Consider the following 17,670-nt stretch of genomic DNA (forward strand, 5'->3'; position numbering starts at 1 on the left):
ACTCGGTGAATGTGCAACACGGGGCCGGGTAGTTTGTTGTACGAGCTCTGCTTACATAATTTCCCCCTCTCTCTGCCTATTTGTAAGGCTGCTTTTACCGTTATTTTTAACAGGTGAACCGGCACTTTTGTGGAAATAACCGCTGCCAAAGGCCTCTGGTTAACTTGTAGCCTCGGGACTATAGCCTTTGTTCTGTTTTTTATTGATTGGACGGCTGTTTTGATCTGTCGGACACTCTCCGATCAAGGAATGACAAATTGGCTATACTGTAACTTTTTGGCGGTCCTCCAACAGCAGAGCTCGTCTTCTTCCCAGCGAGAGATGTGGCGCGATGGAAAAACGGTTAATTCCGTCCTGCTTCACTTAATCATCCTCCAAGGGTCAAATGTTCACCACAACTGTCAGAACTACAGCTTTGCCATAAGCGTGGAAGTGTTTTCAAGAAGTAATTAAAAAGTGGCTGAATGGGGGTTAACTATTATACCAACATTCAGATATTTGTGGCGATCGGTAAACTCTTTAATCACAGAAGGTAACACTTCCCACAGTGACCTTGCACACTCCACTGGAAACACTGTATCCTGGATTTCCCCACAATGTGCACCAATTGTATCTCAAAATACCCCCTGTCCCTTGTAAATGCCTGTGTTGTTCACCCTAATGACATGATAATGTCATAATTGAAAGCACAGTAGGTTTGTGCTTTCAAGAACTGAGCAAGTAACATGTTTTTAGTAAACTACTAAAGTAAATGTACCCATGCTAAGGAAATCAGCCTTCTGTTTGAAGCATCTAACAGGCTTCTTACTCAAGGTCTTGAAAGCATGCATTGGGGGTTGCGACACATGCATTTACTTACAGTGGCCAAAATGCTTCTCTTCACATCAGTGTGACAAAGGTTAGATAAGACCTTTGCCCCCCTCTCTCTTTCAGTCCCTCAAACTTTGGCTCTGTTTGGCAGGATGGCGCTGGATGGGATCCGGATGCCCGATGGCTGCTATGCCGACGGGACGTGGGAGTTGAAGATTCATGTCACCGACCTCTACAGGGACGTGTCGCTGAGGGTCACTGGGGAAATCCACATCGGTGGAGTCATGCTCAAACTGGTGGAGAAGTTAGGTATGCGAGTGTGCTGCTTGCTGGAGTGGTTGTGACTATTTTAATCAGCTAATCTAAAGTGTAATAAACAGGCACCGCGTGGTCTTAACACAAGAAAGCAATCCACAGTCAATAAGCAGATACATAATTAGATGTATTCCTGTTGTAATAAACCTTTCCTTGTGTCATCCTGCCACTGGTGAATTTCTGACGTGTGGCTGATTTGTGTTATCTGTTCATGTTTGCTGGGCAGTAAATACTACTTCTCTTCAAATTAGATGTGAGCATCCACACAGAAACACAGCTCTTCTTGTGAAAGCACAAAGTCTATATGGGCAAAGCTTAAAAGTATGGATTTAGGAATCAGAAGGAAAGTCAGAGGAAGGGGATCAGTTTAGAGTCTGGACACAGTTTGCTATTGTTTTTGAAAATAAAGGGCAGCCTGTTGGTTTGCCTGTGCAAATTGCTTAATGAGAATAAAAGTTGCTTGCAACCAGCTCAAACGGGGCTTACTGTTGCTCTTTGTTACCCTGCAGCATATATGGGTCAGTAACCCAAAGTATAAAATGAACCATACACTGTTTCCCTCCCCCCACTCTTTCATGCACTGTTGTGTAGCTGCAGTTATGCACTTGACAAGTTTGGGTGAAAGTAAGCATAAGAGTCTTCTGTTCCAGCCACTTGAACACAGCCCTGTTTCATGCAGTCTGCAGAAAGGTCAGTAGCGGTGGTGGTGGTTGCAGTGCCATTTGGGAGTGACAGTTTGTTGTGTGTTGACGACGCTTGAATGCTCAGAATTCCTGCAGCGCTCCAAGGTTTTATTCCCTGCCCATGGTACTGTTTTTAGCTCTCCTGTTAGAGCTCCACATAATTGAGGTCTTTGTTCGCTGTGGTCGACTGTGCGGAGTGGCATCTCTGCTAGGAGAGGGAAGTGTTGCTGAGCGTGGGACGAGATGAATTCATTGGTCTTTCTGCTCCGACTCGACTCAAGGCATGGCTTTGTCGCTTTCTCTGAGTTAACTTTTCTTCACCTTCTTGGCCATGTAGTGTACGGAAAGCACATCAAACATTTGTTGGTGTTTGTGCGTCATTACGTTTCATACATGGGATATGATAGGTTTATATCGTAACATAAAAGGTGTTTTAGGTTAGACCAGTTTTATTACAGTGAAATCATCATGTATCAGAGGCAGCATCAAGGCTGATTGTCTATCTTTTGTTTTCTCCATCTCTAATTTCTGTTTTCCTGTTTGTAAGGATGTTGTCATTGATGACTTATTCTTTTATTCTTCTAATCTCCTAAAGAATCCAGTGACTTGAGGTCTTCACGTCCACAACTGAAAATAGTTTTGATTTGTTAAGCTTGATGTTGGCTGTAAAATAGGAGGACGTGGGTTCACATATTTGTTTGTGCCTTTGTCACATCCCATCAAACAATAAAAAAGTGCTGTAGCTTCAGCCTTGTTTACATTCATAAAATATATTGGAATCTTTTCCATACTGTCATGTTGCAAGCAACCTTTTTGCAGTTAATTTGGCTTACTCAAGTATACTTCAAGGTAGAGCAGAGCTTGTGTAGTAGCATTAAATTGCTTTCTGATGGTTTGATGTTTTTGTGCTTTCTAACATGTTTATGGAGACTGTTGGGACTTTCTTCTATCCCTAAACACGAGTTTGTTTTCCACTGTAATCATTAACCAATAGACAGTATAAGTTATCCACATGACTGCACTTTGCAGGACAGCATGCACTATTATTGTCACACAGAATTTTGGCTGCTTTGAACACGCACTTCTTATCTTAGTTGAAGTTTTGTTACTGTGTTGGTGTACAATATGAATTGTTTGTTCAAATTACATTCTGAGTTTGGGGGAAATGAAAAGCAAGACGTTTTCAGTAACCTGTTTCCATATCTCGCAGCTCTCGGTAGTGAGAGTGCTGCACACTAAACACCCTTCAAGTGTTGTCGGGTACTCGCTGTTGGATTTGCTGGTGGCTTGGTCGTAGTGGTTATACATAGATAGCATTTCTCACATGGTGCTTTGAGAAAGAACACAGGTGTAAGAGTGTTTGCAAGCAAGGCCTCTGTCTCACACTCCCTCCTCTTTTCATATTTTGGTCTTTTGCATTTTAAAATGAAGGAACCACCTTTTGACTCAGTTTTTTCAGCTGCTTTCCACAATGATGACAGCACTGTTTTGTTTGCTGTCAGCACCATTTGTTAATATGTGTGATAGGGTATATTTGCACACACAGTACGTATAATAGTTTTATGAGCGTGTTTGTGTGTGTTGTCTGCCTGTTATGCAAAGAACAACAGGCTATACATTTATTCCTATTAGTAGTATTTGTCCATGTGTTTCCACATGCGAGTATGGTTGTGTGGGTTGGTGGGTGTGTGTCAACCGCATGCATCCTGCTTTCATCATTCAACCCTTCCTCTGTGCTGCAGGTCTCCCATCCACAGTGCAGGCTCAGATGGCCTTCGATAATGGATTAAATAGACAAATGCCAGGAAGGCACTCCACTATTGATCACAGCAGCGGACACTGCTTCCATTTCCCTGCAAAACTCCAGGAGAGCAGTATTTAAAGCCAGCTGATTAACCAACCCCTCGTCCCTTGCTCTTATAATCCTTTCATCCTGCCATTGTGCTCAATCATTGGCGCTTTCTCTGACTTTGTTGATGTTTTCTAAAAGTGCTGCACTCCTCTCTAAAAGGCAATTCTGCGCCATTTAGGAGGCAAAACAAGTATTGTACAAACAACATTAGGAAGTTGTGCAGCTTTTAGTTTGGGTAAACTGGGGTAAAGTGCATAATCGATTAATGTTTTAGAAGTGGCAGGCCTATACTCTATACAACTTCTTCTCCCTCACTTTCCACTCTAATTTCTTCTTCTTTGCAGGAAAAAAAAAAATAGTTTCATCTTTTTCCTGCAAAGAAGAAGAAATTAGAGTAGAAAGCGAGGGAGAGGAAGTTGTATAGATTATAGGCCTGAACTGTCTCTCCTGTTGCTGTCTGTCCTCATTGTGACGTTAGCTACGCTGCTAAAATTCCATAAAAGTCTTCGACGAAGCAGGAAATGACTCCAAAGGTTTGGCATGCTGCTCTGGTCGCTGCCGTCATTGCTGGAGTCTTTTCTGCCTGCTTCAACCACCTACTGCTCTGTTTCTGTCTTTTCCTTTCTCCATGTTTCGCTCTGACTTCACCCTCTTTTCTCTGTTCCACTTTTTTCAAATATATTTTGATTATTGTCTGAATATTCAAAATCATCCACTTCTCTGGCGTAGCAAGGCTTAATAATCAATAGCAAACACAGAGGTACACAGGTTTGTTCATTTACATTGACTGTTAAGTGTTACAAAAATAGAGCTTGCATATTTCTGATAGTTAATGTGATTGTTTCCAATGAGTGACCTGCAGTTTTTGGATCCCTCACCACAAACCCACCACAGAAAACCTTTGCTGCATGTCCTCAATGCATTTGTGATGATCACCATATTCTTCTTTTGTTAAGTGTTGAATTAGGATTGATTTGCAAGTGACTGTAATGTTTGCATTGAACAAATTTGGTTTTCAAGATAATACTTTACTTGCTCAGCTATTTAACTTTGGTGTCTTTAATAAAACTGATCTTGCCGCTGCTGCAGGTTGTGGTGACCAGAAGGCCCTGGTTTAGGACGGTGGTGTCCAGGTTTCATTGGGAAACAGCTGCCGTTTAGCACAGGATGTTGACCTTCCGCTATGGTTTTTCTTTTTTAAATGCACCTTCTCCTGCCTGTGTGCCTTGCATCCTTGCCTTGGGCTGAGGAGAGAGAGAAATGGGTCTGCAATATCAGTTATAGCTTTCCCGAGGAGAGCGAACACATCTCTCACATCTTTTACTTTTATTACAGTACACAAAGGACAACACTGATAGGTGGTTATAACCACCTGTGTTCTGTTTTCTATCATCGTGACCCGACACACGGTTTAAACAAATTGCTATACTTAATGAGACTCATTGATTGTGGCTGTGGAGCCTTTCGAAAGGTCTGCCCTCATGAAGTGAGAAATGGCCTGGCAGGCTGTGTGTTCATCTTACTGTCTAATCTCTCTGGCAGGAAGTACTTATCCTAAGTGGTGGTCCTGCCCAGGCTAGAGCTTTCCTGTTTCACCGGTAAGATGCTGTGATTGTGTTGCTCTGTACTTAGACTTGCAAATGTGATCATATGCTGGCCATTGGTCAGTATAATTCTATACATACTCTGTGTTGGCCATATATAGAAGTGTTTGGCAGCCCAATTAGGTCTGCTGAGCTACTTCTTTTTTCTTTTTTCCTTTTAATATTCAGCTGATTATACAGTTGAAGTTGATGCAACCAGAATCTCATGAGTGCTAGGTTCAGAGCTTGAGCTATTAGTGGATTAATTTAATAATGATTCATGTAATGCTATCAAGATTATGATTTACCCACTGAAAATGGCTGGTAATCTGATCCCCTTTACAAATGTAGATTTGAAAAGTGCACCATTATCCAGTTGGATTTTAATATCATTGTTTTCCATTGCCTTCTCTCTGTAAGCACTTGTATGAAAGGACTGCTGTTTGTTATGGATGATTTAATTAATTATGTTTGGCATCTGAAACATGCACCGGAACAAAATATTATTGGCTCCTCTGCGACACTGATGCCAGGTTGTTGGTTTTTTTTTTTTTTGCCCCCCCCCGACCTTTCTGTAGTACAAACAGCACAAAGGATCCAGTGGAAGGAAATGTTAGCGTTCCACATTGTTGTTGTAACACCACACACCTGTGTGTCAATGGAGTAAACTGATCTGGAGTTTTTGTTCTGCTTCTCAGCCCACATTCATTCATTTTAAAGCTGTCCCCACCTCTTTTTTTCCCCCTCTGCTCTTCCATTCATAGAGAAAAGTTTTGTTTCAGTGATCAAATCATTTGAAATAAGAGTTTCTTAGCTGCCTCCAGTATTTAGAACTTTCACTTTGGTATGTTTGTTCTCCTGAGAATTTCTCATGATGTTGCAATATAGTTTTTTGCCATCCAAATCACAGGGGCATCAGCGGGCCAGCTTATCACAGTCCTGAAGGCACGTCTGGTAGGTTTCATACATGGAGGACAAATGAGTATTGTGTATCTGTTCCACTGATCTTAGTCCCAGAGTAACTTTGTAATGTCATTATTCCACCGGGTCCCTGAACACTTAATTGCATAAAGCTGTGTTAGGGTGGAGGAGGAGTACCCTCACTGTTTTGCTGTGTTTGGATTATGACACAAATGGATACAAACTATCTGTCTCTAAGGAGTTTTCCTTTAATAGCCCTCTGGCCTTTCCTAATGTATCAAAGCCAGCGCTGTTACACCCTTTTTACTCCTATCAGTAAATTTCATGTTAGGATATCTCATTCAATGTTATAAAAGCCTAGTTCAGCAGCTCTTACACTACCATCTTACGTGTAGGCCTCCATATTGTCTTCTTCATTTATAGTTGAAGCTGCTTGATCTTGTCCTGCAGAGTTGTAAGTTGCTGAGATGAGACTGGGATGTAAAGCTGTAAGGCCTTGATTTCACTTCATGTGTCAGCGAGTGCACGAGGGTCTGCTTGGTTTCTGAGTGACCTAAATTTCATCATTAGGCAGTGAGCACGAGGGGTAATATTAAATGGGCTACTTACGTGGCACTTTTCTAAGTGAAATTCACCCATTTACACATACACATTCATGCAAGTGCTTTTTCCCTATATGCCTAAGCACTTTTAACCTAAAGCCTAGGTTTTACCGCATTGCAGCGATAGACATCTAGATACACGACAGACGAGTAGCCATTTGGGTAAGCAGGAATTATACTTTCCACATCCGGGAGTCTGCTAGGGTCCACTTTGGTCCCAGTGGCGTAAATTTTGACATCAACGAGCTGGGGTTTATGCAGACTTTAATGTGACCATGACTCGTTCGCAGAAAATTTACATTACAATGCTCCAACTACTCATTCTCATCAGGTGGAGGACCTCAAGCGCACGTCAAACAAGTATAACAGCAATGACTACTTGATCGTTGTTGTTGTTGCATCTGCAGTGGAGTCTAATCTAGGCGTTATATGTCTTTGATGTACGCTCGAAGACCACTGCCTGGGGCACATGCGTAGTTTGTGTATTCTAATGTAAATTCTACATGGACGAGTTGGTGTGGTCACAGAAAACAGGCAGGCACAAGGACTGTCTGATGACAAAATTTATGTCTCTGGGACCTGAGTCAATCATGAAGATCTTACAGACACAGATAGTATAATTGCTGCTTAACATTCACACACTTTTATTTCATTGGAGGCAATTTGTGGCTCAATATCGCCCAAGGATTCTTCAACTTTAAGGTTGGCGAAGCCAGGTATTGAACCACCATCCTTCCCATCAGTAGACCTGACCGTGATGCCTGCCAATTATATGCGACTCTGGGGTCTTTTCTATAGATTGTGTAATGGTTCACACGCGCTGCAGGCAGTGTACTTCAAAGAAGTACAATAGGAGTAAGTACTTGGGTGTGCTATTCATGTCTATATATAATCAAAGGTTAACTGAAGCAAAAAACTATCCTGGCTGAAATCGTATCTGAAATCTTATTTGAACTTTTTATTTTTAACTGAAATCATAACAACAGACGCGGCCAGTTTCCTGTTTGCAGGAGAGACCAGCTTGGTCTGGTTTTAGCTGCTGCTGACAAATGCTGGGGCTCATGAATCTGTGGCTGTTTCATTATAAAAGTATTATTACTGTGATGTGTTCACACCCACGACCCTAAGTGGGGTAAGTTTCCATGGATAGATGGAAAGTCCAAAGTGTTCTGCACCAACACTGGTAAAACATGTTAACAGAGACAAGTTACCGTACAGTTCTTTTAGACAGTGTCACTGCCAATTAAACTTTAAGCCAACGATAAAAAAAGAGTTCAGTAAATGTAAACCTTAATAAAGCTAGCAGCCATGAAAATGCAGGGTAGATCTTTTTCCTTCGGTGATTACAGACCAGTTCTTAAAGGCCACTGTTGTGGTCATTTTCCTCCTTTTTAAAGTAAAACTTGTTATTGTCTAGCGATTTTGGTTGAATGAAAGGGTGTTGACCAAACAACCAACCAGGTTACCTCTGTACCTTGTACACAAGCGTTCAAGTATATACCAGCCTAATGTGAAAACCCAGAGGGCCTGTTTATGCTTGAAAAGATGTAGTTTGTAGCATGTGATGTAGGTAGGTGGGAAGACAAAAAACTACAGACCTTTAAAGGCGTGGTGAAACCGTCATGAAGATGACGTCAGTAATGGTATAGTTTCGAGTGTTGTTGTGTAAATAGGAGTCTTCTAGGCTGGGTGTGTGTGTTTGGGGGATTTATAAATTCCAAAATACATCAGAATGCACTTAAATGGTTTTTGGGCACTGTGTGTATTGCATATTTCTTTCCTTTGATAAATGGCATGTTTGAGGTATTGGAAGAATTCTGTGTTACGTAACAAGAGGCTGAAGTAATCTCAGCTAATTTAACTTAGCCTGTCAATGGAAAGCACTGCAGTTTTAACAGTGTTGCTTTGTGAATAGCAAAGGGATTAACACTGCATGTTTGTCTTATTAACTTTACACTTTTCTTAGTTGTGTATCACATGGAACATGTGCATCGTGTGGCTGTCTTCTGATGTGTAGTGATTAACACTGTTTACAACTCCATACATTGTCTTTAATACCAGCTGCTGAATTCATTGTATCGCTTTGATCTTTAAATACAATCCACCGTGACTTTGTCTGATGCCCTGCATACAGATACTGTCATCACCTCTCTTTTTAACCTGTTGTGCACATGTTGGCTATCTGATGTTGATGCTATCCAGCGTGACCGTACGAGCTACAAAGAACCTAAAAGCCATTTGCTGTAACTCTATTTTAGTGCATTGCAGTTGTTGGCTGTATCTTTGCTTGTCAATACCAACCTTCACCCTGCTTTAGATGTGGAATATATTTAGAAGGGCTTTCTCTTTTTACAGGGGGAGAAAGTGTGTGTGTGTGTGTGAGATATAAGGCTGACGAACCTGCTGCACTGTCTTTGTTGTGTATGAAAACAAATTGTCACCCTGCACCACTTCCCCGTGGCGTCAGCCAGAAGTCACCAAGGAAACTACATGACCGAGCTAATTTTTATCAGCAGCTTAAAAAAAAAAAAGATACAATCTTGCACTGCGTGGCTTTGGATATCACTGACAGCTAACAGATTTGTTGTGATAGCCACAATCATTTTGTTCTTTGCTAACACAAGAAATAGTCTAGAGCTGTAACCATGTCTTCTCTTAAATCATCTCCATCAGTGAAGCTAGAAATGAGCCTGGATTTTGCTTTAGGCAACAGCTGACTGTCACTGTGCTGGTTGAAACCCAATAAAGAGAGGGCATGAGTCACTGAGTCCACAGAGACCACATCTAAGAATGACTTGTGTGGTTTTTTTGTTGTTGTTGTTGGCGTCCCATCTACTGTAGAGCTGCAACAATTAGGTAATAGGTTGTTCATCTAGTGATCAATAGAAAAATAATCAGCTATTTTCAGATCATTTAGGTTTTTAAAATTCCGTCCTTTGTGGGCTTTTCCTGCTCTTTTCAGTCTTATTTGTTGGTAAATTGGTTTGTTAATGGAAGAAAATTGGCAGTTTCATCATTTCAGGTTGAGCTTCAAGAAACCGAGAGAGACACTTTGTGACATTTTAAAGACTAGCTGATTAGTTCAGAAAATAAATATAACTGTTAGCTGAAAACATGGTCACATGATTGCAGAACTGCTGGTTGTTTTTTTTTTGTCGTCATTCTGTACATTTTAGAAATATAGAAGCATTATTCCAATTGAGAATTGGTTTCCATTGATCAGATAAGATTTATTTATGAGCTTATGACATTGTTCTGCAACAGATGCAAACATGAATGTTTTAGTTTTTGGAGGCATGAGGACAATCGAAGATGTTTCTGTATATTTAGTGTTTTTCACAGATAGACCTTCATTTTGAAATTCCTCTTCCTGATGCTTCCTATCACTTGTCCTCTCACATTGTGTCCCTAGACAGAGCTCCTCCCCGTCCTCTGCTCATCCTCCTCCACTCCTCCTTTCCATGACCTTTCTCTCATTCCCTTTTTCTCATGCTTTTCTCTGTTGTCCCGTCCTCTCCCCCTCACAGACGGGCCCTCTACACACAGTCACTTAATATAAACTGCACCGATGCTGACTAAAAGAAAATGGATGAAGAGGCAGGATGTAGAAGGGAGTGGCAGTTCAAGCCCTTTAGAGTACAATTTTAGCATTGTCTGTCTGTTGTCTTTTTTGCTAAATGCCTCCTAAAACAATGGCACTATTAATCCGTCCTCTTCTTTCTTTTCTTTTCTTTTTTTTAAACCAGTAATTCTGGTTGTGGTATCTGGTGCACAAAGCAGAGGAAGTGGTCTTGGTTGAAAGCTGCGGCAGTAAGGGTGACGAATGGGGAAAGAAGTTGGTTGGGCACAATTTATGAATTAATTTCGCTTGTTAAATCATGAACACGCACATAACACAGGGAGCTAATGTAGTTAGTGCATGCATAAGAAGACCACCCTCCCCTAGACTAATACCCACACCTCCTCACACATACTCTGTATCATCTTTCATATCCTGCAGAGGTCATAAAACACGGTTTTCCCATTCTCTTTTCCCTCCTCATGTCATTCAAGCTGTACACATGCACACACACACACACGCACACACACACACACACACACACACACACACACACACACACACACACACACACACACACACACACACACATCATTCTGTTAAGGCGCTGTGGGTCCACATTTAATGCAGCCAATTACTTAGGCCCCCCATTCCTCTGGCTGCTGTATTACGTCAGGCTTGGCAGACTGCATTTTTAGCTGGTGGATGCCATTGGCCCTCCCTCTATCTGTGGATTGAGTTACCATGTTACAGCTTTAAGAGTCCAATGGAGGCCTGCCCGAGCTGCCCTTATCCAATCACGACACATCGACCCACTGCGTAATGATACAAGCAACGAGACGGTAAAGTCGTGTCCAGGAAGGTTTTGGCATAAGATGGCAACAAAGAAACAGAAGCAGGGGCCGTAGAGAGCTTCTTGAGGGTAGCTGAGACCAGCCAAAACGTGCACTCATGTCTTGCCACAGATTGTATGGTGGTCATGCATGCCGAGTATAAGGATATTTCTATAGAATGTGGTCTGTGGTGAAGACCTGAGTGCCAAACGTTAATGCTAGTTGTTCTGCAGGGCTCCCAGACACCAGAAATTACAAGGTTGAAAGAGGAAAAACTGTGAGCAGAGTTATGAAAATACATTCAGGATTATTTTCAGATTTTCTCTCTGTGCTCCCTCTCATTATTTCAGCCTTTAATAGCTGTAGAAGACTTAAGGGAGCAGTTTCTCTAAAGGTAGCATATGAAGTTGTTATCTGCACAGCTGAGGCATCAGAACTGCTTGATGACAGCTAGACCCCATGCTGCTAAAGCAACTCACAGGGCTTCAGAAAGCCTGGAATGTTTTCACTCAAGTACCAAGTGTTTGCCCACTGGAGTAAACAGTATAAAAGCCAACAGCCTGACAAACAACCCCTCCCCAGGAGAATTCACAGAGCCCTAGGCTTTCACAATGCCATCTGCATTGACATGCTGGTGGCCACTCTTTTCCTTAAACTTGTTCTCCCCATCTCTTGTAATCCTTTCCTCAGCCCAGTTTGCTTTACTCGCATCTCAGCAGTCTTGCTTCCTTGGTCTAAGGAGAGACAATCTGTTGTTTCACTTCATCACCCACTAATCCCATTCATTCAGCTTTTAGGCAGAGTCCGCAGGAGTGTGTCAACAGTGTGTATAGATGCCTGTATGTAAAGGTCGTGGAAAACAACAGCAGCACATGGAAACAAAAGCCCACCATGGTGGCACCAAACTGTTTGACAGAGAAGGTCGTCAAAGAGAAACATTCAAGATCATCTTTGCAGTCTTTCACTTTGATGTACTTTTCAATTTATAGAATGAATTACCAGCAAACATCAACATTATAAAGGGAAAATGGATGTGAGGTTTTGCGCTGTTCTGTGTGTAACTGCTGCTTGCTCACAGTGTACTTGAAGGTAATTGCAATCCATTATGGCTCCAGTTTGTGCATTATTACCTGTGTCCTTCCTCGTGTCATAACAGCAGAAGATGTAATGAGCTGACGACGTATTCTCTCCTGTGCTACCAGCCTTGAATGCAAACTAGGTCGGTGTCCTTAATGAGGAAGAAAGCACATATTTTTTTCCATTAATGTAATTAATTGAATTAGAGTTAGTTGAGATTAAATAGCACAATTGGAAGCTTCATAGGGGTATTTTGTGGTAAAACCTTTCCCTTAGTCTGCATATGTAAACTTTACTGAGCTTTTGTATTTTCTAACTGAAACCTGAATCATGATGTGCCAATATATTGTATTTGCACTATATTCCTGTGATCTGACTATTGGTTTCTTATCTTTGTAGGGATATCAAATGTCTGTCTGACAATAGGTTGTTGACGAGCATACAGACCTTTTTCAAACCCCCTCACTGACCCCGCAGTATCAGTATCGAATGATTTGATTAAACGGTGACTGAGCAAACTGACGTCTCTGTCTGGGCAATGACTCACTAAGAGCATAGAGAGACTCAGAGTGAGACTGAGAATAAGCTGGAGAAACAGTGAATAGGTATGTGGGTGGAGGAAATGAGACCGATCTGGGAAGTGCCTTCCTGAAATAATGTCGGGATAATGACATCACTACTCGGGGGACATCTGAAAGTAGTCAAAAAAAAAACAACTTCAGGCTTATTCACATCATTTCAACTATCAGTCTGCTAACAAGACTGTTAAATTTTACACTTGATCATAAAGGAACACGTGCACAGTGTGGGGTACATAAATAGCCGGTTGGTATTTTAAACACCGTGTAAAGTTATGAGCCTTTGAGCTAACCGCTTAACTTGTGTGGCTAATTTGTGAATGTATCCCAGTCACTGATGAATCGCATTAATACATGAGAACAATGGTTTTAACAGAGCTACCACTATGTCTGTGAATATTCGGTTTTGCTCACCACTTTGATTTGCAATTCAAATAGAGCTTCAGCACATTGCTGAGCTGCTCACATACAGACGAGAACCAGGTGATCTGCAAAACAGATGCTTTGAGTTCCCTCAAATCCCTGTGGTTTTCACCTTCCCCTTGAAGTGAGACACATACACCATGAGACTACAGGTCAGTCGCTATTGTTGGTGATCCCCTGCAGAGCAAAAGCCTGGAAGCAATGCAGGGTTTTGGGTGCCTTGCGTCTGCTTTAAAGGGATCACGGTGTGACTCTGGAACAAAGAGGGCGGTATGAACCTGATATTCCCTCAGCGTCACACAAACAGCCACGTCTTTCACACATTCAGTCTTTTTCCCCCCTCCTCTGTCTTTGACTTCACCGTCTCTGCAATAATGTGCTGGTGCCCCTTTTCAATCAAGTGTGACCTCCAGCTGGGAGGGGATATACTTGGTTGGGTTATCAGTAGAGTGTTATACAGTGTTCTACCATACAGCAATACAGCAATATAAATGCTCCGTTCTTTGCTTAGTTTTCTTTGCAGCTTTTCAGTTTACATATTGATCACTGTAACTTCTCCATCTTTTTCTGCCTTCTCTTAGATGTAAAGAGGGACTGGTCGGACCATGCTCTCTGGTGGGAGAAGAAGAAGACATGGCTGTTAAAAACCCACTGGACGTTGGATAAGTACGGCATCCAAGCTGACGCCAGGCTGCTCTTTACGCCGCAGCACAAACTGCTACGGCTCCAGCTCCCCAACATGAAGCACATGAAAGTCAAGGTCAACTTCTCTGACCGGGTCTTCAAGGCCGTGTCGGACATCTGCAAAACTTTCAGTGAGTGAACGATCGACTCCTTTTCAGAGGAATAGAATGAACAGTTTGATTTTAAGTGGACATGTGAAAAGTACTCATGAAGCCAGTGTGAGATGAGGTGTCATTGGCAAGTAGTTATGTATTTGAAATTGTTTCACTTGCAAAATGGGGCATGCAGTTTACTTATGCACACCCTGTTTAACTGGAAACTTCCTGTGGTAATAGTATTTTTGGAAAAGGTCTAAAATGCTCGACATCAAACATAGCTAATCATGCCCTTCCTCCCTCTTTGTTTTTATCCCTGGCAATTTGTTGTGTTTATTAAACACAGTCTAAGCTCACAGAGCCAAAGTGGTGTCTCCTGACTTTCAGCCCAATCTAAAGTCATGTCCTTGAAACCTGGGCTCCAATCAGTCTCACAATAATGTTTCGTAAACAGAGATTATTTATCTGTCTCAGAAACAAAGGTGTGCAACAAGGTACACAGAAATGACTCCTACTGTTGGTCACAGTCTCCTTCTTATAACATCAGTTCTAATTTAAGTGTCCTCCATGGCGTAACTAATGCCTAAAGGTCACACGCACACACTATAGATATCTGCTGATCTGCCAAAGATGACTGAGGTCACATGCTGGACTCCAACAACCCCTGACCTACTAACATCCACTTTTCTTCAGCTCAGATCTCAACCCTTGCCCCTTGCCTCTGCCTCTCAATCACTATCTACAGTACAGTTTGAAGGTTTGAAAAAACTCCCACCCACGTGTATCCTTAGACAGGATCATAACACACCTGTCGTGTCCTGGTCACTGAACTGTGTTCGGCAAGTAGGATCCGGGGCTCCAGTGACAGGGTCTCCTTTTGGTATCGCTTGACTTAGCTTTTAGTTTAGTTTCTGCAGAGCATTTTATTTAGTGTAAATATACAAAGAAGCTTTTTTTGAAAATACGGGGCAGAGACATCTGTTATATTCACATTTACATAAGCATACATTTTAGAAAAACTTATTTTAGCTGACTTTGCAGGTTGCAAGATTTTATTTTCAAAAATAGAGAGTGGGGATGTTTTTTTTCCTTTTGCTGTAGATGTATGACAGTTTACAGTTGCAGTGACCTGGAAGCATTTTTTGTTATTTGGGCAGCTTTCAATTTGACAGTTTCCTCTGCATAGTTTCTCCTGCCTGCCTGTGAGCTGCATAGTGAATACGAGGGGACAGGAAGAGTGGAGGCCTGTCCAGCTGGCCTTTGTTTCAGACAGCAGAAAGGGAGGAGCAGGGATAGTGGAAGACAGAAACCAGATTTGATTCTTCTTTTTTTTTTCCAGTGATGATGAGCTTGGCTTTAAGACCAGATCTAGTTCTCGTGTTTAGTTCTTCAGTCATTGGGTTACTTGTGCAAGTCTGCAAAACAGAAAGAGAAAACAGTTTTACAACTACCTCATGCAACAGTCTTTTACTTTGCAGTATTAACAAACATTATTCTTTCCTCCAAACTAATGTTTTGTCTGTTTTTTAGTCTCGCTAGAGCAATTGAATTCTGTCAGTGAACATCCAGCATAAGAAATCAACATAACACTCTCATTGTCATTACATACTTCTCCCATGTCCAAAGCAGCTTGTTCTTGACAAATGCACTCCATCTGGTAAGACTGGAAAAGAGAAGAGGGCTCAGCAAAAGGCTGATGTACTGTAATACACAAAAATCACTCAGTTCCACTCCTGTTTTGACCTTACATCCTGTCCTCTACTGCTTAGTTGATAGGAAAAAGAGGCATTTGGGATTTTCCACAATTAGTTTAAAGATAACAATTTTGAACTCTGTAAACAATTCAGAGTTCTCCAAAATTACATTTTTTCCACTTTTTGTAATGTCTTCTGTTTTGTGAAGAAATGCAACTACAATGCTACAGGGAAAACTTCTGTCACAATTTCCTGGCCCAATTCACACCAAAAGATACTCAGCTTAAAGTTTTAGAGAACAGAAGAAATTGTTGAATCTTCATTTGCTTAATGATGCAACCAATAACTTCAGTATATTGTGTAATTAAAGTTCAGACAAGTCATGAAATCCAACTCTCTCCCCAATCCTGATGGATCAGCTAATGTCATCCCACAGTAGGGTGTACTGTTGTTAGCTGCCTTTCCTGCAAGCTGCTTTGCACCCCACCAAAATTCCAGCTCCTCCTTTTGCTCACTGTGCCATCTTCACAACCTGGTTTCTCATATTGACTAAATATATATTCAGCCCACACACACACACACACACACACACACACACACACACACACACACACACACACACACACACACACCCTCTAACACCATTTGTTCTGTGAGCCAGCAGACAGAATGTACTCTTCATAACTGACTAACACATGACTGGGGACATTGGAGCCTGAGGTGGTGCAAATCTGCTGCCTCCCTTAGAAAAGCGTCATTTCAGACTAACCAGAGTCAAGCTGCTGCACTCAGAGCAACTGTGCAAGCTCTTTTAAACTACTGTGCGCTTGAAAACCAACACAGAGGGTTTTCTATGGAATGGCTAATAGGCAGCACCAGTAATGAAGTGTTACAGTGAGCCATTAAATAATGTCTGGCAAAACAGATTCATGAGTAATTTGTCAGTAGCACCTCACATGAAGAGTGACTTTGAAGCAGACATCTGTAATTTTTTGGTCCCACCACTTTGTCCTCAAGAAACCTTTCTGATTTTTGTATGGACCTTAGCTCTGTCGTTTTGGTCCAGCAGAGTTATGACCCATCAACCTGTGGCCTGCTTGACTGGGCCCAAATGTGCTCTCAACTGTTGTCATAACACAGGAGTACTGTGGTTTGGCCTCAGCTCCATCTCCTAAATGTAAGTGCATCATTATCCTTTCTGAGTTGCCTTTTAGCACATATTTAGCCTTGTGTCTGACAGAGAAAGAGAACTGTCACTCTTCCCAAGCCACTAAGGCAGTTTGGTATAGATTGTCAAAGCCAGAGTGAAAAATAGTACAAGAGACTTGTGCCATTTTAAGAACTGAATGAACTCGTAGTATGATTTGACTTAATATAAACACCAAAAGTTTATCATTCCTTTATGTGTAATCAGCTCAATTCTTAAAACATATAATGCAAATGGTGTGTGTGTGTGTGTGTGAGTCTTTAGACCTGTGACTCAACTGCAACATCTAGCTTCCATGTGTGGTGACAGCAGAGCCTGTTCTGAAACTCATGTGAGCTTGGCTTGGAGCTGCATGAACCAGTTCTCCACTCCACCTGTTACAGGTGCAGGTTTGAAGTGCCCTTCAGCGCTCAGTAGATCTTCTGAGCTGAAGGACTATCCTCGCCACTTGTAGTCCTTTCCACTGGGAAAGGTTTTCCATATTTTATATGGAGGACCGCTACAGCACCAGACTGGTAGCATGTGAAGCAAAGGGCCCGGCTTGGTGGTGAGCAGCTAAAAAGAACAGAACTAAAAAAAAAAACAAAAAAAAAAAACGAGTCGCCAAATATCCTAGGCCTGTTGTTAACATACCTGGGCAGCCCGCCCAAGTAAAGCCTATATGTGGGAACTAGACCACCTATTCTTAACATTTAGGAGTATGCAAGGGAAACACAGGAACCAGATGATTCCTTTGTAATTTTTTGCCCATGTA

General features: G+C 41.8%; 1 protein-coding gene and 1 long non-coding RNA gene across 5 annotated transcripts in view; one reads left to right on the forward strand and one right to left on the reverse strand.

The window, feature by feature from the left end:
• Positions 1–17,670, forward strand: part of fermt2 (FERM domain containing kindlin 2) — a 38,461-nt gene that overhangs the window by 489 nt on the left and 20,302 nt on the right. For all 4 annotated transcript variants that reach the window (XM_040041492.1, XM_040041493.1, XM_040041494.1 and 1 more), the window contains exons 2-3: positions 962–1,119; positions 13,818–14,051. In XM_040041492.1, the coding sequence (XP_039897426.1) occupies positions 963–1,119; positions 13,818–14,051 (391 nt within the window). In that variant the 5' untranslated portion in view covers position 962. The remainder of the gene's footprint in view (positions 1–961; positions 1,120–13,817; positions 14,052–17,670) is intronic.
• LOC120739644 lies at positions 15,179–15,735 on the reverse strand. Its single transcript, XR_005697263.1, has 2 exons — positions 15,625–15,735; positions 15,179–15,430 (listed from the first exon to the last, which is right to left on the reverse strand). It is a non-coding gene; the product is annotated as an uncharacterized LOC120739644 (long non-coding RNA).

Source organism: Simochromis diagramma, unplaced genomic scaffold (assembly GCF_900408965.1).
Source record: "Simochromis diagramma unplaced genomic scaffold, fSimDia1.1 OVJJ01000304.1, whole genome shotgun sequence".
NCBI lineage: Eukaryota > Metazoa > Chordata > Actinopteri > Cichliformes > Cichlidae > Simochromis > Simochromis diagramma.